Source organism: Bos taurus, chromosome X, assembly GCF_002263795.3.
Source record: "Bos taurus isolate L1 Dominette 01449 registration number 42190680 breed Hereford chromosome X, ARS-UCD2.0, whole genome shotgun sequence".
NCBI classification, from domain to species: domain Eukaryota; kingdom Metazoa; phylum Chordata; class Mammalia; order Artiodactyla; family Bovidae; genus Bos; species Bos taurus.
In genome coordinates this window covers 59,878,228-59,903,380 of record NC_037357.1, presented here as the reverse complement: position 1 = coordinate 59,903,380, position 25,153 = coordinate 59,878,228, and the positions used below count along the sequence as shown (strand labels likewise).

At 37.2% G+C, this 25,153-nt stretch overlaps 1 protein-coding gene across 8 annotated transcripts in view; it reads right to left on the bottom strand.

The window, feature by feature from the left end:
* ALG13 (putative bifunctional UDP-N-acetylglucosamine transferase and deubiquitinase ALG13) overlaps positions 1-24,747 on the bottom strand; it is a 72,722-nt gene extending 47,975 nt beyond the window's left edge. For 2 of the 8 annotated variants that reach the window (XM_024988704.2, XM_024988708.2), the window contains exons 1-5: positions 6,099-24,747; positions 5,454-5,537; positions 3,345-3,395; positions 2,550-2,596; positions 447-519 (exon numbers count right to left, since the gene is read on the bottom strand). In XM_024988704.2, coding sequence (XP_024844472.1) covers positions 447-519; positions 2,550-2,596; positions 3,345-3,395; positions 5,454-5,537; positions 6,099-6,239 — 396 coding nt within the window. In that variant the 5' untranslated portion in view covers positions 6,240-24,747. The remainder of the gene's footprint in view (positions 1-446; positions 520-2,549; positions 2,597-3,344; positions 3,396-5,453; positions 5,538-6,098) is intronic. The other 6 variants (XM_024988703.2, XM_024988710.2, XM_059883676.1 and 3 more) reach the window with 6 other exon arrangements.
* Between the last annotated feature and the right edge of the window lie 406 nt (positions 24,748-25,153).

The following is a 25,153-nucleotide window of genomic DNA, read 5'->3' as shown; positions in this document are numbered from 1 at the left end:
AGAGGAGGAGACAGTTGGGATGGCATCACTGACTCAATGGATATGAGTTTGAGCAAGCTCCAGGAGATGGTGAAAGACAGGGAAGCCTGGCGTGCTGCAGTCCATGGGGTCACAAAGAGTCTGACACAACTGAGCGACTGAACAACAATAAGGGCACTGAATGTCTTGCTTCAGAGTTTGATCCTATCTTCTAATCAGTGAATAGTCAATTAGGGTTTTGGGTGGGTTTTTTCCTACTACAGAGGGGTGACAGGATCAGGTTGTTCAGAAAGATAGCTAACAATACTAAGGCTAACAGGAGATGAAAAGGCTTGCTTGTAAAAAAGCTTGGCTTTTAGACTGTGCTTATTTTTCATTAATTGGTTTAAAAAAGGATGATTTGTTGATAGCAAACTGGTAGTATCATTCAATTTTTTATTTTAGTAAACACTCACTTATCTTCTTACCTTGTCTTCATAGCCATTATCTGTGACAGAAGTTGGAGGCTTGCCAGGATAGCGATAAAGAATGAAATCCCGACTACATGTGTAGAAAACAAAGATGGATGAGAAGAGACAATTTAGTATACACAAGAAATAGTTATAGGAACAAATAGTTGTGCTTTTAAACTGCCTACTTTGTTCATATAAAATAACTCAAATGCTTAAGAGGTTAAATTTTAATTCAGCATAGCTAGCTAACTGTCCCCGGAGAAGGCAATGGCACCCCACTCCAGTACTCTTGCCTGGAAAATCCCATGGGCGGAGGAGCCTGGTAGGCTGCCGTCCATGGGGTCGCTATGAGCCGGACATGACTGAGCGACTTCACTTTCACTTTTCACTTTCATGCATCTGAGAAGGAAATGGCAACCTACTCCAGTGTTCTTGCCTGGAGAATCCCAGGGACGGGGGAGCCTGGTGGCCTGCCGTCTACGGGGTTGCACAGAGTCGGACACAACTGAAGCGACTTAGCAGCAGCTAACTGTCCCTAAAGTCCTATGCATTTTAAAAATGCATTTTAATTTGAGGAAAGGAGGAGTAAAGAAGATAAACTTCCCACTGTATGAATATCTGTAAGTTTTGGAGGCTATTTATTTAAAGTAGGGGTTGGCAAAATTTTCTTGGTAAATGAAAAATTTTCTTGGTAAATGACCAGATAACAAATATATGGCTTTTGCAGGCTATATGATTTACTTAACTTTGACTTTCTAGCCTGAAAGCAGCCAAAGACAATGTATAAACAAATGTACATGATTATGTTCCAATAATGCTTTATTTATGGACACTGAAATTTGACTTTTACATAATTTTCATATGCCATGAAATGTTATTCTTCTTTTGATTTTTTTAAACCATTTAAAAAATTTTATAAAGCATTCTTAGCTAGAGCCATACAAAAACAAAAAGAAGGCCAATTTAAAAACTGGTTCCCTATTTAAAAGCATCATCTGATTAGCTACCTGCTCAATACCTCTTCTGTATTACTTCTTGCTGGATTTAGTGAAGGATAAGCAGACTGCAAAACACTACCTTTGAACAAGTTCCCATACAAGACAGTTCTGACTCTATCAAGGTATGTTCCATCTCACATCCTAAGAATGAAGAAGTCATCCACAGATCCAACTCCTTAAATGAACAAGATTCCCTACAACCCACATTTTATAGCTATTTTCAAAAGCCTATGCTTTCAGAAATGCTACTTTGCAGTTTTAAAGACCTAAACAGAACTTTCAAAGCAATAGAGCTGCTGCTGCTGCTAAGTCGCTTCAGTCGTATCCGACTCTGTGCAACCCCATAGATGGCAGTCCACCAGGCTCCCTGTCCCTGGGATTCTCCAGGCAAGAACACTGGAGTGGGTTGCCATTTCCTTCTCCAATGCATGAAAGTGAAAAGTGAAAGTGAAGTCGCTCAGTCGTATCCAACTCCTATCGACCCCATGGACTGCAGCCTACCAGGCCCCTCCATCCATGGGATTTTCCAGGCAAGAGTACTGGAGTGGGGTGCCGCTGTCTTCTCCAAAAAGCAATAGAGCAGTGTCCTTCAAATTTTTACACCATTACTGCTTCTCTAAAGAACAAAAATACTTTTCTTAATTTCCTTATAAAAATTTATTACAACAAATATATATCTAGTTTGTGTGTGTGTATATATATACACACACACACACACACGCTATAATCATATGTTTATGAACCGTAATCCTTTGAAGGATCATAAACCAATGTAATATCTAGTATCTTTTTGTCCTCAGGAAACAATTTCTACCCTGTTGGAAGTGATATTGCCCCATAGAGCATGCATGCACAAGAGGCACAAAGTTAAATATACAAAAATTCTAGAGTATTCTGATTTTCTAAAGGAATAATACTGGCAATTCTTAAAACCCTTTATTATCCCATTCAAATGGACACAAATTATGTCATTGACTTTGCTTACACTGCTTCATTTTACATATCAATATATCAAACCTCAAATATTCTCAATCATTGAGGGACTCTATTAGAAATCTTAATACACACACACACTCTCTCTCTCTCTCTCTCTCTCTCTCAACAAACAGATTCAACTTACTTATAAATTAGAGAAAGAGCTCTTATTTCCAGCTGGCCAGCACTTTCCTAAACATAAAGAGTACATAAAGTTTTTAAAAACATTCTGTACCTAGGAGGTAGAAGTTTTTGCAAGTTCAACAATTTTTTTTTAGGTGCTTAACACTGTTTTAGATGAAAAAGTTGTACAACACACTATAACTTTCTTTGAGCTTGGGATACTGTGATAGTTATTTATTAACATAAACTTATTCTGAAAAAAAAAAAAGTCGACTTAAAGATCTTAGTTTGCTATAAGGACAGTAATATGGGAGATTTAAAAGGCACAATAAAAATGCAATTAGTGTAAGAATAGAAGCTAACAAGGTATTTAGTAAATGTGTTAAGTCTAGAACTATGCAATTTAATCACATAAAATTATTTTTTAATTAAATATGTTTATGAATCTTAGTCACACATAAAAGAAAGATAACTACAAATCAGAGAAATTATTTAATAAAAACAATGACCTCCTAGTAATATTCATTACCACCCCCCTCCCACATTAAAGTGAAAAGGTTTAGGTCAGTCCTGTTTCCGAGCAGTGTATAATTTCGCTAGTCTATGGATGATAAAATTGTTAGCACACAATTTTCAATATTCAACACAAAACAACAGGTCAATTGCCAGCCTCTAAAGTTTTGCAAGAAGTATCTGACTCAACACAGCTGGCTACTTAAGAAAATAGATTGGCTCTAGCTCAAGTGACACAGCTGAATGATATTTAGGCTACTATTCCAAATACTCTGAAAAGATTAAACCCCATATTTGATCTTACCTTGGGATCTCCCAACCGTTCCAGGTATTTCTCAAAAGATCCCTCCACATACTTCAAAAATAAAACAAACTTGACTTAACCAAATACATAGCATTACTGAAATCTGAGTATATTCTGCAACATAATCCTCCAGTGAGTTTTTGTTCAGCTGAACAATTAGGATATTAAATGACTACTTTGCATAGCACCTCAAGAAGATTTGCACATACACAAAAGTTGAATGGAGAAAAGCTGGACTATTATTAAAAGTATCTTAGAAAATGTCCTGGCTTATCCACATATCAGTGCATTTCATCAAATGGTATGCCTTTGAGTTTCTTTTGAAATGCCAACTTAAGCAACAATTTGCATAAATCAAGCAAGCATAATAAGTATTTAAAATTTGACAGCAGACATTCATTTACAAAGTTGAACTGAGGAACTTTAAAGGGAATTTTATTAGTTTCAAAAAGAGCAAAAGGGAACTTTTAGATGATGGAAATATTTTTATATCTTGACTGCAGTGGCAGCTGTATGACTGTATATTATTGCCAAAACTTAAAACGCTAAAACATAAAATGGTGAATTTTATCAGACATAAAATATACCTCAATAAAAATTAATCTCAGGGAATATGAGATAATATACATCTAGTTCCATTCATGTGTATCACTAGACTTAAAAAAATCACTTCAATTTTTCTCAACCACCTTTTTAAACAGTTTTGAGGAATAACTGACATACAATAAACCATACATATTTAAATGACACAATTAAGTTCCAACATACGTATGCACCCATGAAACCATCATGACAATCGTGATAGTATGTCCATCACCCCCATAAGCTGCCTTGTGTGCCTCTATAACTTCACTGATCCCAAAGCAACCAATGATCTATCTGCTGTTTTTCTATAGACTGGTTTGTAGTTTGTATTTTCTACAGTTTTATATAAAGAAAATCATACAACATGTACTTTTTGGAAGGTCTGGCTTCTTTCACTCTGCCTAATTAATCTGAGATTCATCCAAATGGTTTTAAAATTTTACCCACATCTTTGTTACTCAAAACGTGGTCCATGAACAACAGAAGCATCACTCAGGAATTTGTTAACTGCAGAAATCTTGGGCCCCAGATCAGATCTACTGAATCAGAATTTGTTTTTTAACAAGATCCCCAGGTGATTGGTATGCACAAAAATATTTGAGATGCAGTGCTTTACACCATGGTCTTGCATTTGAAGTAATTTCACAAATAACCCTTTCCCCAGGTGTGGTGAAGACTAATTAACTTCAAGGTAAAATGCTTCAAAATCAAGAAGGCTTCATATAGTTTTACAACTCACTGAAACCTATTGAGAAAATTAAGAGTAAACCTCGAACAGCAGGCCAATATCCACAGTATAGTCAGGAGAACAAATAGCACTGGAACAGCTAGAAGTGTATTAAAAAAAAAAAAAAAGAACAGCAAAAGTAACAGCCACAGGAAAAAGCACACTTCAAATCAGACCTTGATAAAACCTCATTTTGTTAACATGTTAACAAGACTTCAACTTATACCCCAACTTACACTTCAACATATACAAAGCTGTGTTCTAGAAGTTGTTTTAAAGTCAATCAATTAGCGGAAGAGCTCCAATTACCAGTTTGTCACATGAAAAGACATGTTTGGGACTAATTTGTTTCCTTATAGTTAAGTTTACATGATTCATCAAGTTGACTGATGATCATTGAGCACAAAATTAAGAAAGAAGTTCTCATTTGTACAAATTTTAAAATGCATGTTTAAAAATATTAACATAGCCAAACCTTTTGTGAACTATGATTACTTGTTTAAGAAAACCGTGAAATGGATAACATGGTCAAAATGTAACTGTTGGGGTATGAGGGGGATAAATGGTAGGAAGGATAAAGATTAGCTTTCATAATTTTTAGAGTACAAACCAATCTAGTTCTGGGAGGAGATCCAGAAGTATGCTACCCAGGGGAAAAGAAGCTAACTGAAAAATTAAATATTTGCTACTGAGAGGAGACTGCAGGACACAATATTCATACATAGGTGCTCAAAATCCATGTCCTATCTGCTGCATATTCTACAAACAACTCTTCCTTGGTTATATATTCTACTTACAGATTCAAAAGTTTGTTGATTTTCTCTCATATATGAGACACAAGCCTTCCTGATTTCCAAGTGATGGACCTGGCTGCAAAACAACTAAGAAGAAGAGAAAGACCAGCTCACTGTCAGCAGTCATTTGAAATAGAAGCTTCTAACTTAAGACTATGAACTAGATACTCAAGCCTCCCCCTCCATTCAGAACATATGTAGGAAATTCAGAAATTAAGTCCTGATCTTACTAAAATCTGTTTTTGTCATCTTTAATGATACTGAGGAGGTGATTCTGTCATGCTCCCCCCTTCTACTACTTATGGGCACCATCTATAAATTTTTCCTTAGGTATAAAGTTTAGAAGAACACAGAGTTGCTTATAAAGGATCAAGATACATTTCAAAGATTTTTTAACCTCATTATGTTATCTCTTACATTCCAAAGTGTCATTTAGAAAAGACAACAAAGGCACAGCAATATATTTGAACTAATCGGCAAAGGCACACACCAAGCTAGTTAAGTACCAGAGAGAACGTAATGTTTTAAATACGAAAAAGAGAAGGGAATTTTGTTTTGGTGGGTTACAGTTCTTTCAGCTACAGTACTGTGCCAAGTCTCAAACTCCAAAAACTTAGCATGGGAAAGGTATATTTGTTTTCCTTTTACCTGCTCTGAAATAGCACGAAAGAGGCAAGAGGCATCCTTGGCAGTCAGCTTTCGAAACAGCCCTAAGCTGCCTAAATATTCATCCATTGATGCCTCATTCAGAGGCTTCTGGCCGCAGTACTTTTTCCATCCTTTATGCATTGTGTACAAGGGATAGAGGTGGGCAGGGGGAGAAGGGAACACACGTGTGGCAAGAAGGAAAAAGCAGAGCGCAGGGAGGAATAGGTAGCAGTGACAAGGGCTTGCTTATGCAGGTATCCGGAAAGCAGCCCAAAGTCTAGGCATGAGAAGGCAGTTGGAGTCAGCGCTGCAGAATCTTGGCACTTCTCAGGAGCAGAAGCAACGGGCTGGCTTGCCCAGGCTAAGTCAGGACCCTGTGAAAAGAAGAGGAAGAGCCGATGCTCCTACAAAGAAAGAACTTGATTTGAGAAGGAGACATGAGAGGGAGAAGGAACTTGCAGAGCTACCCAGTTGGGGAACGGTGGGATTAACCCAACCAGCCCAAGGTTGAGAGAAGTATTCACAAGCAGCTGAGCTTTCTGACCAAAAAGAACCTGAGCTTGCAGCTTAATTCAAGGCAACTGCTGCACGAGGTTGCAAAGGAACTGCAATAAGGCTCAGGTGTGTATGATGCACCTCAGCCCACATGACACTGCTTTAAGACCTCTGCCGAATTTTCAGTCTCTGCCCAAGTTTCCTGCTCCCTTCATAGTTTCATGGAGATGAGAGGGGGAAAAAAAAATCTGAACACAATTAACTAAGTAAGCTTTTGTACTATCTTAAAAAACAAAGAAATTGGGGGTGGGGTGGCGGACTTCCTTAATCTAAAGTGGTAGAGGTCACATCTCAAGTAAAGTGCCAAAGCAGTTATTTCAGGTATGAGATTTAAGTAATCTTATTTAATTCTCCTAGATAATAACCCTCTGCTAGGATCATAGAATGGACTTCCCTGGAGGCTCAGCTGGTAAAGAATCCACCTGCAATGCAGGAGACCTGGGTTGGGAAGATCCCCTGGAAAAGGGAAAGGCTACCAACTACAGTATTCTGTCCTGGAGAATTCCATGGACTGTATAGTCCATGGAGTCGTAAAGAGCCGGACACGACCGAGCGACTGTCACTTTCAGGATGACAGAAATTAAATCCATTAGTCATGCTAGGAAACACTGACACAGTTCTTGACTAATGTCTCCAAACTTTTGTATTAACATTAACAGAAAGAGAAATTGCAAAAAAGGGTGTTTCTCTGAAAATGCAAACAATTAAAATGTAAAATGAAGTGTAATGAAAAATATCTTACCCACAAACTTTCTAATGGACTACATTTAAAATGCTGTGGCACAGCACTAGAGGCGTGATTCAATGTTTAGGGCACTTTTCTGGAAAAAAACTGCTCTGAATTCTGAGAAAACCAAAGTAAATATGACTGTTCTTTGTAAGCCTCAAAAACGACTGGTCACTCACATTACCTGATTCCACTGTCAAGTATTAATTAAATGCCAAAATCTAATTTCATCCTTACTTTTTCTAAGTGTTTTTAAAAAAATAATAGATCTAAAGCTGGTTTTGGAGAAGCTGTAAAATTAAGCTGCTTTCAAAACTGTTTTTCTGTTATCTGTGGCTCCAGTAGTAATGACCACTGCCCCTTATAGGAAAAGCATCAATAATCAATTTTACAGTTTAGGAGAGAAATAAAAGCATGGAAGAAAAAAATAAAACCTTTACCTTCTTTAGCATGCTAATTTGAAATTACCTTGACTAACTTCTTTTTTAAAGAAATCAAAACACTGGTGCAAAGTCCTGAAACATGGTTTTGGAAGAGGGATCACCATCTTTCTTTAAGACCCCAAATTCACTGAGAAAAACTGAGTTACAGTGAAAAAGTTATTTCATTTTTGGAATTTCTTACTTGTAGAGAAAATAGACATTCTTCATATTTACTGTCCTTTAAACTAAAAATATTAACCCATACATTTCATTTTGAGAAAGGGGACAGAAAAAGGGAAAATAGGAGAGAGAATCAGAAAAGAGGAGAAAGAGCAAGAACAGAAGAAATATTAGAGGCAGGAAGACAAAGATAGAGGAAAGTAAATGTAAACACACAGAGAAAACACACAGAAAGAGACCCATACAAATATGATTTTTGACGAAGTTGCAAGAGCAGCTCAATACAGAAAAAATTAATGGTTTTATCAAACAGTGCTGGAAGAAACACTTGACAGCCATATGCAAAAGAAAAAAAAATGATCCTCAACCTATACCTCATATCTTCTATGATATGCTGCTAAGTCGCTTCAGTCATGTCCAACTCTGTGCGACCCCATGATGGCAGCCCATCAGGCTCCGCAGCCGTCCCTGGGATTCTCCAGGCAAGAACACTGGAGTGGGTTACCATTTCCTTCTCCAATGCATGAAAGTGAAAGTGAAGTCGCTCAGTCATGTCCGACTCTTAGCAACCCCATGGACTGTAGCCCACCAGGCTCCTCCGTCCATAGGATTTTCCAGGCAAAAGTACTGGAGTGGGGTGCCATTGCCTTCTCCGATCTTCTATGATATAATTAACTCAAAATGGATCAAAGATAGAAATATAGAATAAAACTTGAAAACTTTTAGAAGGAGAAAATCGTCAAGACCTTGAGTTAGTAAGAGAACTTAGGTATAATATAATAAAAGAAAAACTGATTAATTGGACTTTACCAAAATTAAGAACTTTTGCTCTGCAAATGACACTGTTAGGAAAGTGAAAACACAAGCCACAGACTGGAAGAATATATCTGTATATCATCTGACAAAAAAGCTTTGTACCAAAAATATATAAAAGAACTCAAAAGTCAACAATAAGAAAACAACTAAACAATTTAAAAATGGGCAAAGATTTGACTACATATATCACCAAAGATACAGGAATGGCTAATTATAGCACATAAGATAATGTTTAACATCATTAGTCATTAGGAAAATGCGAATTAAAACCACAATAAGACATCACTACACACCTACTAGGGTGGCTATGATAAATAATACAGACAATAACAAGTGGCAGCATGGTTGTGGAGAAACTGGATCCTAAGTAAAAGAAGCCAGATGCAAAAGGGGCATGATTCCAAAAGATATGATTCCATCCATATGAAATATACCAAAAATACAAGTCTAAAGAGAAAGAAAGCAGGTTAGTGGTTGCCTACAGTTAGGATGGGAATAAGTATTAAATGCAAACAGGCACAAAGGATCTTTTTGATGGATAAAAATGTTATAAAACTTTTGTGTTGATGTCTGCACAACTCTGTGTATTCACTAAAAATTACTGAATTGTATATTTAAAACTCTGGTGATTTTAAAATAACTTTATAATATAGTTCACATACTATACCATTCACTCACAAAGTACATTTCAATGATTTTTTGGTATATTTACAGTTATACATCCATTACCACAATCAATTTTAGAACATTTTTATTACCCCCAAAATGAAACCCCACATCTCACAACCATCAGCCTCCAATCCTCCTATCCCCACCAACTCCAGGGAACCACTGATTTACTGTCTCTATGTATTTGCCTATACTGGACACCTCGAACAAATGGTATATAATATACTATCCTGTGGAACTGACTTCTTTCACTTAGTACGATGTGTTCAAGGAGCACCTATGTATCAGTATTTCAATCCTTTGTATAGTTAAGGTAGATTTTAGTTATCCATTCATCAGTTGACAGCTATGTGGGTAGTTTCCACTTTTTGACAATCAAATGACTGATGCTGTTATAAACATTCATGTGCAAGTTTTTGTCTGGACACTTCTATTCTCTTGGGTAATACCAAGGAATGGAATTGCTTCAGCTGCACTACCGTCATTCTCATCTGTAGCATATGAGAGTTCCCAAATCACATTATTGTCCATCTCTTGGATTATAGCCATCCCACGTAGGTATGAAATGGTATCTTCTTTGTGTTTTTTGCTTTTTTTTGCATTCCCCTGATGGCTAATAATGTTGATCATCTCTTCATGTACTTATTGGCCATGTGTTTACCTTTAATGAGATACTACTACATACATCAAAGAATGACCAAAATATTTTTTTAAATGACAATACCAAGTATTGACAAAGATGAAGAACAACTGGAACTCTCATATGTTGCTGGTAGGAATATAAAATAGTACATCCACTCTGGAAAAATAGTTTAGCAGATTCTTATAAAATAGAGTTGTCCTATGACCTAACAACCCCACTTCTGGGTAAATATCCAAGAGAAATGAAAACTTAAGTTCACACAAAAACCTGCACATGAATATTTATAGCAGCTTTATTAATAATCATGATTCCTCCCAAGCTGGAAACAATCCAAACATCCTTCAAATGGTGAATGGAAAAACTGTGGTATATCCATAAAACAGAATATTCCTCAACAATAAAGAATAATTATGGATACATACAAGAATATGGGTGAATTCCAAATGCACTGTGCTAAGCCAATGAAGAGAGCTTCAAAGGGTTACATACTGTATGACTGCATTTATACGATATACTGGAAAAGACAAAACTATAGAAAGGGAAAATAGATCAGTTGCTGCCAGTTGTTAGGATTGCAGCAAAGGGTTGACTGTAAAGGGATGACAGGAGGGGATTTAAAGATGGAGTGGAAGAGTTCTGTATCTTACATTATACATTTTTAAAAATGTATAGAACTATACATGAAAATGCTAATTCTGCTATATTTAAATGTAAAAATGAATAAAACAAAAGCAGTACAAGGAACAGAATTTATACTTGAGGAGCTCACAAAACAGACAAGGTTGTAGAGATAAAAACAAGGAAATTTGAGGATCAATTTAGGAAAGCCAATATCCAACCAACAGGAGTCCCAAAATGAGATGAAGAAAGTGCAGGGGAAGAAATGATGATGATGATGTAAGGAAAATTCGACCACTGCAGGATATGACTGTCTATATTTAGACTGAAAGAGTCCATGAAGTAGTCAGAACAATGAAAGCAAAAAAGATGATCTGCAATGCATGTAACAATATTTCTAAAGTCAGGGAATAAAGATTCTAAAGCTTTCTGAGAGGAAAAACAGATCTTATACAAAAGATCACACATATGAATAACAATAAATTCTCAACAGAAGAATTATAAGCTAGAAAACAATGAAGTTCAATATTTGAGGGGAAATTATTTCCAACCTTGAATTTTATACCAAGCTGTCAATCAGATGGGGAGACTAGAAGAAGGCATTTTCAAACTTGAAAGATTAAAAAAATGTGTCAACCTTTATCAGAAAGCTAGTGGAGGACATCTGAAACCAAAATTAATAACCCCACAAAAAAAGAGTGGGGCGCATGGAACCCTGGAAACAGAAGATTCCAAAAGAGAAGCAAAAGAAATTTTAAGGTAAGGTTGCAGGGGAAATTCCAGGACAGACTTTTAAGCAGGACTAGATAGAGAACCACCAGTTGAGGTAAAATAAAACTACAGCACAGACATATTAAAAAATAAATAAGTTACAGATAACCTAGCATATTTAAACATACTAGGAAAGATGACCTCCTGGGATGGAGAGCTTGAGAATAGTTCTATAGAAAACTGAGCAAATGAAAAAAAAATAAAAATGAAGTAGTTTTATAGAAATGTAATCAATCAACACAACATGGCTCATATGTGAATATTTACTAAAGAAATCATAATGTCAATGCTGAAAACAGATCTCACCATATTTGATAAACTAAATTTGTTTTTGTTTTTTAAATTTAAATATCACCTATAGACCTCCTGAGGCTTCCCAGGTGGTTCAGCGGTAAAGAATCCACCTGCCAATGCAGGAAATGCAGGTTCAATCCATGGGTCAGAAGATCCCTTGAAGAAGAAGATGGCAACCCACTCCAGTATTCTTGTCTGGAAAATCCCATGGACAGATGAGCCTAGTGGTCCACCGGGTTGCAAGAGTTGGACAGGACTTAGCAACTAAACAGACTTCCTAATATGGAAGAAAATGAGGAAGGAGATAAGGCCTCTCTTCCACAGTAGAAAGTCTATAAGTTTAGTTCAGTTGAGTCGCTCAGTCATGTCTGACTCTTTGCGACCCCGTGCATCACAGCATGCCATGCCTCCCCGTCCATCACCAACTCCCGGAGTTCACTCAGACTCACGTCCATCGAGTCAATGATGCCATCCAGCCATCTCATCCTCTGTCGTCCCCTTCTCCTCCTGCCCCCAATCCCTCCCAGCATCAGAGTCTTTACAATGAGTCAACTCTTCGCATGAGGTGGCCAAAGTACTGGAGTTTCAGCCTCAGCATCATTCCCTCCAAAGAAATCCCAGGGCTGATCTCCTTCAGAATGGACTGGTTGGATCTCCTTGCAGTCCAAGGGACTCGCAAGAGTCTTCTCCAACACCACAGTTCAAAAGCATCAATTCTTTGGCGCTCAGCTTTCTTCACAGTCCAACTCTCACATCCATACATGACCACTGGAAAAACCATAGCCTTGACTAGACGGACCTTTGTTGGCAAAGTAATGTCTCTGCTTTTCAATATGCTATCTAGGTTTGTCATAACTTTTCTTCCAAGGAGCAAGCGTCTTTTAATTTCACGGCTGCAGTCACCATCTACAGTGATTTTGGAGCCCCCAAAAAATAAAGTCTGACACTGTTTCCACTATTTCCCATCTATTTCCCATGAAGTGATGGGAACAGATGCCATGATTTTCATTTTCTAAATGTTGAGTTTTAAGCCAATTTTTTCACTCTCCACTTTCACTTTCATCAAGAGGCTTTTTAGTTCCTCTTCACTTTCTGCCATAAGGTGGTGTCATCTGCATACCCGAGGTTATTGTTAATTCTCCCGGCAATCTTGATTCCAGCTTGTGCTTCTTCCAGCCCAGCATTTCTCATGATGTACTCTGCATATAAGTTAAATAAGCAGGGTGACAATATACAGCTTGATGTACTCCTTTTCCTATTTGGAACCAGTCTATTGTTCCATGTCCAGTTCTAATTGTTGCTTCCTGACCTGCATACAGGTTTCTCAAGAGGCAGGTCAGGTGGTCTGGTAGTTCCATCTCTTTCAGAATTTTCCACCATTTATTGTGATCCACACAGTCAAAGGCTTTGGCATAGTCAATAAAGCAGAAATAGATGTTTTTCTGGAACTCTCTTCCTTTTTCCATGATCCAGCGGATGTTGGAAATTTGATCTCTGGTTCCTCTGCCTTTTCTAAAACCAGCTTGAACATCTGGAAGTTCATGGTTCACGTATTGCTGAAGCCTGGCTTGGAGAATTTTGAGCATTACTTTACTAGCGTGTGAGATGAGTACAACTGTGCAGTAGTTTGACCATTCTTTGGCATTGCCTTTTTTTGGGATTGGAATGAAAACTGACCTTTTCCAGTCCTGTGGCCACTGCTGAGTTTTCCAAATTTGCTGGCATAGTGAGTGCAGCACTTTCACAGCATCATCTTTCAGGATTTGAAATAGCTCAACTGGAATTCCATCACCTCCACTAGCTTTGTTTGTAGTGATGCTTTCTAAGGCCCACTTGACTTCACATTCCAGGATGTCTGGCTCTAGGTGAGTGATCACACCATCATGATTATCTTGGTCATGAAGATCTTTTTTTTACAGTTCTTCTGTGTATTCTTGCCACCTCTTCTTAATATCTTCTGCTTCTGTTAGGTCCATACCATTTCTGTCCTTTATTGAGTCCATCTTTGCATGAAATGTTCCCTTGGTATCTCTAATTTTCTTGAAGAGATCTCTAGTCTTCCCCATTCTGTTGTTTTCCTCTATTTCTTTGCATTGGTCGCTGAGGAAGGCTTTCTTATCTCTTCTTGTTATTCTTTGGAACTCTGCTTTCAGATGCTTACATCTTTCCTTTTCTGCTTTGGTTTTTGCTTCTCTTCTTTTCACAGCTATTTTTAAGGCCTCCTCAGACAGCCATTTTGCTTTTTTGCATTTCTTTTTCAAGGGGATGATGGTCTTGATCCCTGTCTCTTGTACAATGTCACAAACCTCCGTCCATAGTTGATCAGGCACTCTATCAGATCTAGTAGCTTAAATCTATAGATGATATTTAAAGATAAGAAACAAGTTAGAAAGTATCATTTACAAAACATATAAAATGTTACCTACAGGAAGCAGGATCAGAGATGAGGAGGAATGGGACACAGAACTGCTGTCTCTTGTTATAAGCCTTGTAGAACCAGTTAATATTTTACATATTTACATGTATTATCTTAGGAAATAAGTTAATTCAATAAAGTGAGCAAGAAACAGAACATAATAAACTGGAAAAATGATAAGCATAATGTTACAGCTAAAAGGGACCTCTTGTTTTAAAGAAGAGAAGTTCTTCATTCTTTACAGATGAAGAAATAAGTTTCAAATAATTATAAGACTTGTTCATGTTTTCACATCCAATTGGCAATAGTACTAGGACTGGAACTATATATTGTCTCCTGATTTTTGCAATTACTATAGAGGGATTGCATTCTAAAGAAGATATGAACTAAGACTCAGAAATGAGTAACTACAAGTTATGTTCCCCAAATTAGTAAAATAGGACTTTTAAAAAAAGACCTGTAGGACAATACTAAAATTCCTCCCGTTTATAATAGAAAGCAATCTCATAGTAATAAATACTGTCCTTTGAAACATCTATTACACTTGAAATCCCAATTGGCTAACTATTCTTCCACAGCAAACTACTCCAATACTGCAAACCTCTAGAACAGTGGTTCTCGAGGGAAGGGCTTGGAAAAAGATTGCCGCATGCCCAGAAATTCTGATTCAGCCAGGGCTGGGGTGGGTCCCAAGAATCTGCATTTCTAATGGCTTCGCTGGTGGCTCAGTGATAAACTTCCTGCCAATGCAGGAAATGCAGTTCGGTCCCTGGGTCCAGAAGATACCCTGGAGTAGGAAATGGCAACCCACTCGAGTGTTCTTGCCTAGTTTCCCAGAGGAGCCTAGTGAGCTACAGTCCACGGAGTTGCGAAAAATTGGGCATAACTTAGCAACTAAACAAGCAGTTCTGAGGTGGTATTGATGCTACTAGCCCAGGACCAGAGAAGGCAATGGCACCCCACTCCAGTACTCTTGCCTGGAAAATCCCATAGATGGAGGAACCTGGTAGGCTGCAGTCCATGGGGTCGCTAGGAGTTGGACACGACTAAACGATTTCACTTTGACTTTTCACTTTCATGCATTGGAGGAAGAAATGGCAACCCACTCCAGTGTTCTTGCCTGGAGAATCCCATGGACAGAGGAGCTTGGTGGGCTGCCATCTATGGGGTTGCAGAGTCGGACACGACTGAAGCAAATTAGCAGCAGCAGCAGCAGCAGCCCAGGACCACACTTTGGAAACCAGTGCTCTAGAACAAGGTATTCCACCAGTTATTAATAAGTGTTGCTAAGAAGAGAATTTCAAGGCCCTATACTATAATCCTGTCTTTAAAGTTCATATGCCCATTAGCAAAATTAAAGGCTCCAGTTCAGTTCAGTTCACTCAGTCATGTCCAACTCTTTGCAACCCCATGAATTGCAGCACGCCAGGCCTCCCTGTCCATCACCATCTCCCGGAGTTCACGCAAACTCACGTCCATCAAGTCGGTGATGCCATCCAGCCATCTCATCCTCTGTCGTCCCCTTCTCCTCCTGTCCCCAATCCCCCCCAGCATCAGACTCTTTTCCAATGAGTCAACTCTTTGCATGAGGTCATCAAGGTACTGGAATTTCAGCTTTAGCATCATTCCTTCCAAATGACACCCAGGGCTGATCTCCTTTAGAATGGACTGGTTGGATCTCCTTGCAGTCCAAGGGACTCTCAAGAGTCTTCTCCAACACCACAGTTCAAAAGCATCAATTCTTTGGTGCTCAGCTTTCTTCACAGTCCAACTCTCACATCCATACATGACCACAGGAAAAACCATAGCCTTGACTAGACGGACCTTTGTTGGCAAAATAATGTCTCTGCTTTTCAATATGCTATCTAGGTTGGTCATAACTTTTCTTCCAAAGTGTAAGCGTCTTTTAATTTCATGGCTGCAATCACCATCTGCAGTGATTTTGGAGCCCCCAAAAATAAAGTCTGACACTCTTTCCGCTGTTTCCCCATCTATTTCCCATGAAGTGATGGGACCAGATGCCATGATCTTTGTTTTCTGAATGTTGAGCTTTAAGCAAACTTTTTCACGCTCCTCTTTCACTTTCATCAAGAGGCTTTTTAGTTCCTCTTCACTTTCTGCCATAAGGGTGGTGTCATCTGCATATCTGAAGTTATTGATATTTCTCCTAGCAATCTTGATTCCAGCTTGTGCTTCTTCCAGCCCAGTGTTTCTCATCATGTACTCTGCATATAAGTTAAATAAGCAGGGTGACAATATACAATCTTGACGTACCCCTTTTCCTATTTGGAACCAGTCTGTTGTTCCATGTCCAGTTCTAAAGGCTCCAAGGAATGCCAAAGTTACCTGCTTAACTTTGACCTGGTCTTTCCCTTAAGTGGAAAAAAGGCCAAGTCAAAGTTAATCCACCTGCAATACAGGAGACCTGGGTTCGATCCCTAGGTCGGGAAGATCCCCTGGAGAAGGGAAAGGTTACCCACTCCAGTACTCTGGCCTGGAGAATCCCATAAACTGTATTGTCCATGGGGTCACAAAGAGTTGGACACAACTGAGCGACTTTCACTTTCAGTTTCAAAGTTAAACAGGCAACTTTAGCATTCAAGTTACTAATGGTTTTTAGTGCACTATAGCTAAATGCTTTCAAATTTTCAAAGTCTGAGCAATGTTACTCCAGGAATTTTTCTGTGATCTAAATCTAAGGATGTTGGAATAATTACATTAGATACTACATGTCAAATGCTTACATAACTGCTTAATAAGTATTTGTTGCTGTTGTTGTTTGGTTGCGAAGTCATCTCCAACTCTTTTGCAACCCCATGGACCACCAGGTTCCTCCGTCCATGGGATTTCCCAGGCAAGAATACTGGAGTGGTTTGCCACGTCCCCCTCCAGGGAATCTTCCTGACCCAGAGATCAAATCTGTGTCTCCTGCATTGGCAGGCAGATTCTTTACCACTGAGCCACCAAGGAAGCCCCCTGTTAACTGCTATCCGCCAAATAAAAAGGTTCACTAAGAAATTATTCTTTGGTCCAAAAAAAAAAAAAAGGTAAGAAACAGAACAATTTCACCTAAATTCTACTGGAAATCAAGCCGTAATTCAAATACAGCTTCTCAGAGGTGCTTTCCCAAACTTTAATGCATCTCCTCCCTTTGACATTGAAAATAGGAAGAAAAACAATTGCCTAAAAGACCTTTTAAGCACTGTACTATGGGTACAGATTAAAATAAATTGAAGAAAATAAAAATAATTAACAAATCATTTGACCTGTCATAAAATTGATGTGCTTTTACAACTACTTTTCATACCATAATTCAACTTGAAAAAGGGATTCGTTGTTTTAACTCAAATAGTCTATTTCTTCTTTCACTGATGAAATAGGGAAATTCTCTGTACTATGAAGAATATAAATACTAATAGTTTTAATTCTAAGATAACACTCCTTCATGTTTCTATAAGTAAATTAAATATGTCTGGATTTTTTTTTAAAAGCATACACTGACATATATGGTATAGTTGTAAATGTATAAAAATGCTTTTGAGTAATTAATTTCTAAGAGACAATAGAGTATCATGAAAAGATTATGAAATTTGTTATGCCATTTCAATCTGTCTGCATTGATTTCCTTAAATGAAAGTGAAGTCGCTCAGTCGTGTCCAACTCTTTGCGACCCCATGGACTGTAGTCCACCAGGCTCCACCATCCATGGGATTCTCCAGGCAAGAATACTGGAGTGGGTTTGCCACTTAACTGTAAAATAAAGTTGACAGGCTATATGATGTCTAAGTTCTTTCAGGTCTAAGGAAGTGTGATTCTCTGTGAGTCAAAAGTGGGTAACAAATATGCCCTCCCTTTAGATGAACAAATTTCTGATCAACATTGACCATAGCTTGTAGGGGGATTAACATATTATCCTGGCAAATTGTGGGGCTGAATGGCCCACATAAAAATAAATAATAAATCTTATCTTGTCAAATGAAATAAACAGACTTGGATTTTTAAACATAACAAAATTTGTAACTATGTGTGGTGATGGATGTTAACTAAACTTATTGTGGTAATCATTTTTGCTATGAAAGTGAAAGTCGCTCAGTCATGTCCGACTCTTTTTGACCCCATGGACTTACACAGTCCATGGAATTCTCCAGGCCAGAATACTGTAGTGGGTAACCATTTCCTTCTCCAGGGGATCTTCCCAACCCAGGGATCGAACTCAGGTCTCCTACACTGCAGGCAGAGTCTTTACCAGCTGAGCCACCAGGGAAGCCCTTATTTTTCACTACATATACATACCAAATCATTAAGTTATACAATTTAATGTTACATGTCAATTATAAGTCAACAAAACTGAAAAAATTAATAATAGATATATATATATATAACAACATCATTGCCTGCTGTAAAGGCAATTAGCATTTTTTTTAATTGATAAATCATTTACTTCAGTCATTTTTCAGTATGAAATAACATGGGGCCAATGGGGGAAACTGCTCTGCAATTCTATAGAAACCTGTTACGGTCTTTCATTACTGAAAAATTTAATGGTAAACTTTTTAAAAAACATTTTTAACAGCACTCTGAAACTAGAACCTGTCACTTCTTTTCATGATGAACATTTAAGACAGAAGTAGCAAGGCAAGATTAGTGAAGAAAAGAAATACAATGGTTCTAAAACAAAATCCGGCCATAAGACCCTATACCAACTCCTCAAAGTTTTAGGAAGGAGTCGATAAAGAAAAATAACTGACTTCCCAGAACAGTTATTCTTGTTCAGATATGCAAAACAGAAGAAACATTATCAGGAGCCACTTGCTTTCATTTCCTCTCTTCCCTAGTTCCACCCAAAGCATTCTAATACAGATTAGAAAAAAAAAGAAAAATAGTATGTTTAAAAATATATTGACACAGAAATACTGAAGGTTGTTTTTTGTTGTTTTTTAAGCTACTTGCAGTGTCCAGTCAGTCTACAGACAGATAGGGAATTAAAGGAAGGGAGAATAAAGACCAGAACATTCTTTTGTTTTGATGCACTGAAGAGACTCATTCCCTTACTCCTCTAAGTAAACTTTAATTCTCTAACCACAACCCCAGCTTGAGACTGAATATGAATTTAAATATGAAATTCAAGGAAGATTTTGCTTTATTACTTAGGACTGAATTCTAGCAAAGTATCTCTAAGCCTAATCCTACTTCTTAAAACAAAAACTGTAACCAAGAGGAATGTATTATTTCAACATTTTTTTTTAATTTTCAAACATGCCACACATGTCTTAGAAGTCACCTATGAGGGAAGCTAGTTTTACTAATTTACAAATGGAAAAACTGAAATTCAGAAAACTACTTAGGATGAAACATAGGAATGTTTTTCACTCCTAAATTTGGGGAGTAGGTGTATTATCTACTCTCTTCATACAGTAGTAGAGAAACAATCAGTATATTCTGGAAAAAAGAGGAAATGAACAGAAAACAATGCAATATATGGCCTCTCTCAGACATTCCAACAGTGACTGAACTAAGGTTCAGCAAATACCTTAGAAGCACACGTGACAGTAAATGAGTAAATTATAACACTATGTTGCTTTACCAGATAGCCTAATGTAATATATCCTAAAATAGCTACTATAAATGTATATAATTTTCATTTAGCTCTTTTTATCAATTAGAAACTACTACAAAAGTTTTTGGGTTATAGATACTGAGTTAAAGTATTCAGGTTAGTTTCAAAATGCTGTGTGGCATGTTTCAAATGAGAAAAATTTATAATTTGTTTTATATTATAAAAACTGGAAGTCACTAAATTTAAATGTATTTAATCAGAGGGTTTAATTATAAAGGAGTCTGTTATCATTAAATATTAATGAACAATGACCAAGGAATCAAATTACTGAAGTTGGCCTCCATCTAGGGATTCTTAACCTAGCACAGCCTCAAGGTACCTGTAAATTCCTTGTAACTCATGGCAAAATGTTAGTACAGAGAGAAACAGAGTTTTAAGTATTTTGAAGCGTTTCATGATCTCCCAAAAGCTTAAGAACGACTGTCTTTGAAAGCAGGACTGTAGCCATCAAAATCCCATGACATGGGAATTCTCTGAAGGTCTAGTGGTTAAGACTCTGTGCTTCCACTGCCAGGGGCATGGGTTTGATCCCTGCTCAGGGAACTAAGATCTAGTAGGCTGCAGAACACAGACACCCCACCCCCAAAAATCAATCATGACAGAGTATCAATCTGCCAGGATATAGTAAAAATTCATAAAGACAGTAAGGATCTAGAAATGAAATACCAAAACAGATAGGACATGATGGTATTAAAAACTGCTCAAAATATTTTTTAAGAATCAATATCAACATCAAGAAACACGTATTTTACCTTGCCGTCTAAAGCTAGATTTTTTTGCTTATCTTTTATCTAGCCACCCAAAAAATCATAAGAATTGAAAGAACTATACCAGATTGTACTAGAATATTCATTTAAGGAATGAACCATTTAACAAGGAATTAAGTGTGATTTCGTGGTTATCCTCTGTACTCTCTTACTGGAAAACACTATAGCTACTGCTTTTTATAAATCTCGGATTTTTAACACCATGTTTGTCCAAAAATCCCCAACAGGTATCGTTATTTGACAGATCCTTAAATACCACTAGAACATTACATAGGATCAGCACTGCTATGTTTTAGATGCTATTTCTACAAACGCTTGATCCTACAAACTTCACCATATCATCACATCTTTCTTCTGAATGAGAGGCATACTAGATATTTTGAAGTCAAGTCAAAGACAGTGTGAAGTGAAAGTGTGCAAGATGACAATGTTTCCTAGCCCCAATATCTAATCAAGATAATCAGAAAAGACTACTAAATTACAGAAGTGCATTTATCATTTATGGACAGCCTACTGTTTTTCTGGCAGAAGACTCATAAATATAGTTCCTCCTCAAGCATACTGTAAGAGTTACTCCAGAGCAGGAACCAAGTCTAGAGTCCTGCTGATACAAAAAGTAGATTCTTATCATGCATTTATGTTTAAAAATAAAAACAAAAAAAAAGTAAGAGAACAAATAAATAAGTGGGCTTGAGACATTTAGGAAGTAAAGCTGAGAGTATCTGGTGACCAATCATATATAAAGGATTGGAGATGTAAAAGTTAAAGCCTGGAGGACTGACTCAATGGTGACACCATTAATAGAAATAAGGATCTCAGAAGCATGAAAAGAAGTAAGATTTGTTTGGGGGCACATCAAGTTTAGGATACTTCAGAAATTTATGAGACTGACATGACCTATAGGCAACTGGAAATACCATACAGGAGCTCAAATCACAGTTGGGGGATATATATGGGAGACAATATGAGAAACCCTGGGAGTGAAAATACCAAGAAAAAGTATATAAAGAAGACCAAAAATAGAGCCCAAAATACAAACATTTTAAGAGAAAACAAGAGCGTGGCAAATAAGTTGCAACCAGGCAACCAACTGGGAGTTTAGCAATCAGTATGCTTTCAAATTAGCAATGTAAAAACTGAAATAGATTACATAGCGACAATCACAATTCCCAGACCATCTTTTGGATATTTAAGTAGCATAAAACTACTTTTTCACATTATGCTCTGAGGTCAGTCTCCTCACTTGCAAAATGGAACAGTAACTATTTCATAAGGTTATATTATAAATGAGTATGTTTGTATAAAATGTTTTAAACAGTACACCATACATACTAAGCAGGCAATGGGTGTTAACTGTTACTATTTTCACTCCCCACTCCCCCAAAAAAGTATGGTACTGTTTAGCAGAAGATTGATTACCACACAGCTATCAGGACCACCCAGTCCAAATCGTTTCCAAAACACAATTTCAAATAATCCGCCCATACGTCTCATTTCTCAGACCATATGAAGATTTTTGGTCATCTCTGATAACTTCCTATTTTTAACAAATCACAGAGATTAAGTGCTTACATTATTAAGATAAAGGACCAAGAAAAATTACATCACTGTTAGTCATTCCTGACATCCTTAGTCTTGGAAAACTTCCTCAAATTGTCAAAGTGGTACACATTTTTATATTGCCCTGTGTCTACATGATTTGCCTTTAAAAACATACAAAGCAGCGCTCTAATTCTAGGTTCTAGGTGTCTAGAATCACTACAGTACTTTGAGATGATTACTTTTCGCAGAACCATACAACAAGTTCATCAGTTCTGTCTTACCTAACACCAAATCCTTTTTTCCTTCCAAATTATAAACAGTCTATTATAAATCCTTTACTTTCCAAGCATCCATAACTTCACATCACCTTTCACCTACTCCAACATCAATCAACTTTCTACCATTACCTGCCCACCTCTGAACCTACCAACAATGTGAATTTCTCGAAATGCTAAACTTTCTCTTTCACTGCCTTAACTTCTCAGTATCTCTCAACATAAAACTGCTAAATAAACTGCACTGCACTTAGGCATTGATTTAAAAAAATCTGAAGCCCTGTCAGGTAATGAAACTAAACAAATTTTATTTTAGTGGATACATATTTCAAATAGAATTTTGGTTACCATTGATTTCTTCATAAGGTTCAATCAGACAAACACTTGGCAATTAATTTATCCTAGCCTCTTTCCTAATCTGTAAAATGAGTGGTTTGCACTAGGTATTTTTAAAATTCTCTACCAATTCCAAAAATCTAAAATTCTTTGTCTTAAAGTCTATTTGTTCAATCTAGTATCAATCCTATCCATGGCATTTTGCTAGATTCCAAAAACTCAGGAGTCACCGGTTTTTAAGTCCAAGGTAAGGATGCAACACACGAAAGGAAAACCCAACTTAGTGAATTGTGAAATTCCCACTAAAATAAACTTCTGGAAATGAAGAAAATCTCCCTTGGATGTGATTAAAGTAACTAAAGTAAATACTGCTACTGCTAAGTCACTTCAGTCATGTCTGACTCTGTACGACCCCATAGACAACAGCCCACCAGGCTCTCCTGTCCCTGGGATTCTCCAGGCAAGAACACTGGAGTGGGTTGCCATTTCCTTCTCCAATGCATGAAAGTGAAAAGTGAAAGTGAAGTCGCTCAGTCATGTCCGACCCTCAGCGACCCCATGGACTGCATCCTCCCAGGCTCCTCAATCCATGGGATTTTCCAGGCAAGAGTACTGGAGTGGGGTGTCATTGCCTTCTTCAAAAGTAAATACTACGCAAACATAAAAAGAAAACAAAAAGCTTACATGTATTATGGTATGGTACAAAGAGCACTTCCTTGGTGGCTCAGATGGTAAAGCGTCTGTCTACTACGTGGGAGACCCAGGGTCGATCCCTGGGTCAGGAAGATCCGCTGGAGAAGGAAATGGCAAGCCACTCCAGTACTATTGCCTGGAAAATCCCATGGACAGAGGAGTCTGGTAGGCTACAGTCCATGGGGTCGCAAAGAGTCGGACAAGACTGAGCAACTTCACTTACAAAGAGCACAGGAATGGGAGTCAAGAAGTTGCTTCTCGTGGCAGCTCTGTCAAAGGCTATTATTTTAGACAAGTTGTAACCTCTGGCCTTCTTCCTCACCTGAGAAACGATGGGAATGAACTAGACGGTCTTGAAGATTCCTGCCAAATCAAAATGATTCTAAGATATTCACTGGTTTTTAAACCCCACAACTGATACAAAATTTCCTACAAAGCTGTAGTCAAGATGTCACTCACTACACACAACTGACACCACTGGCTGAAGCCTCTGCTAAATGAAATAATGGAATCTGGGTTATGTACTCATGTGGGAAAGAAGCAGAGGGTTTAGGGCTTTTTAGTTGTCTAATGTTTAAGTAGACCCTTTCATTTATTTCTGATTCCCTATGGCTAATCCTTCATGACATAAAATAATTAAAGACTGAGTGATCAACACAAATTTTAAGCCACAGTTTTTCTCAAACTAGAGAAAAACATTTAAAAGAAAAGCCCAGAAAAGTGAAACTCTATGGATTTGAATAGGGACTTTCCTATAGCATTTGGTTAACACTAATATATAATACAATTATGATTATGGTGCTGTAAATTCCCAGCCATGTAGATATAGATTACTCACTTTTTAGATTATTTCAGCAAAATTTTAATCCAAGTTGGCATCCTCCTGCTACCCAGAGTACTTCTCAGCCACCACCTTCTACCATTAGTAACAATTTATTTTATTATTAGCCTAAGTAAAACACAATCAGGAAAATAAATCTACAAAAGCATTATTTAATGCATCCCAAGTAAAATGTTTAGAATATTTAACATCTTGGGATAATACTATTGAAAATAAATCTTTATAGTGAATGCTCTTTTACAGATCAGTTATATCTAAACTTTCTACCAAAAAACTGTCAATATTTATGGATAATCTAGTTTATTTTATAGGTCTTGAGACTACTTACCCTGTTCAGAATTTCATAAAGTATCTATTTTGAGCTTTGTGACTTTTAAAACCATACATTTAGGCCATTATACACCTCAGATCATTTATTCATTTGTAAAACTAATTTTATAAGGACATAAATAATTCCTCTATGATGCTACAATAAATGTTTCAATACCACTGTAAGAGGGTGGTCCTTAAAAAAAAACAGCAATTCCTATCGGCACAAATGCTTTTTGATTTACTCTTCTCAAACCAGTAAAGCTTTGGCATTGGGTAAGATTATTTTTGTCACTTTTATCATTGTGAACTGTGTTTATTAATAAGGGTGGGATTATACCGTTACAAAATTCCTTGCGATTTTTATATTTCCTCTTTTTATTTCTCTAACCTTTTTCTTCCCAGACTTTTAATTCACATGAGGCAGTCCCTAGAAATTATTTCTTGACATTTGATTGTCACTTTCTATTTATACTTTATAGGAACAAAATGAATACATCCACTCCACTCTATTCTTCAGGATAACAGTTTCTTGAAGTATAGTAGATCAACTGACTCGAAAGT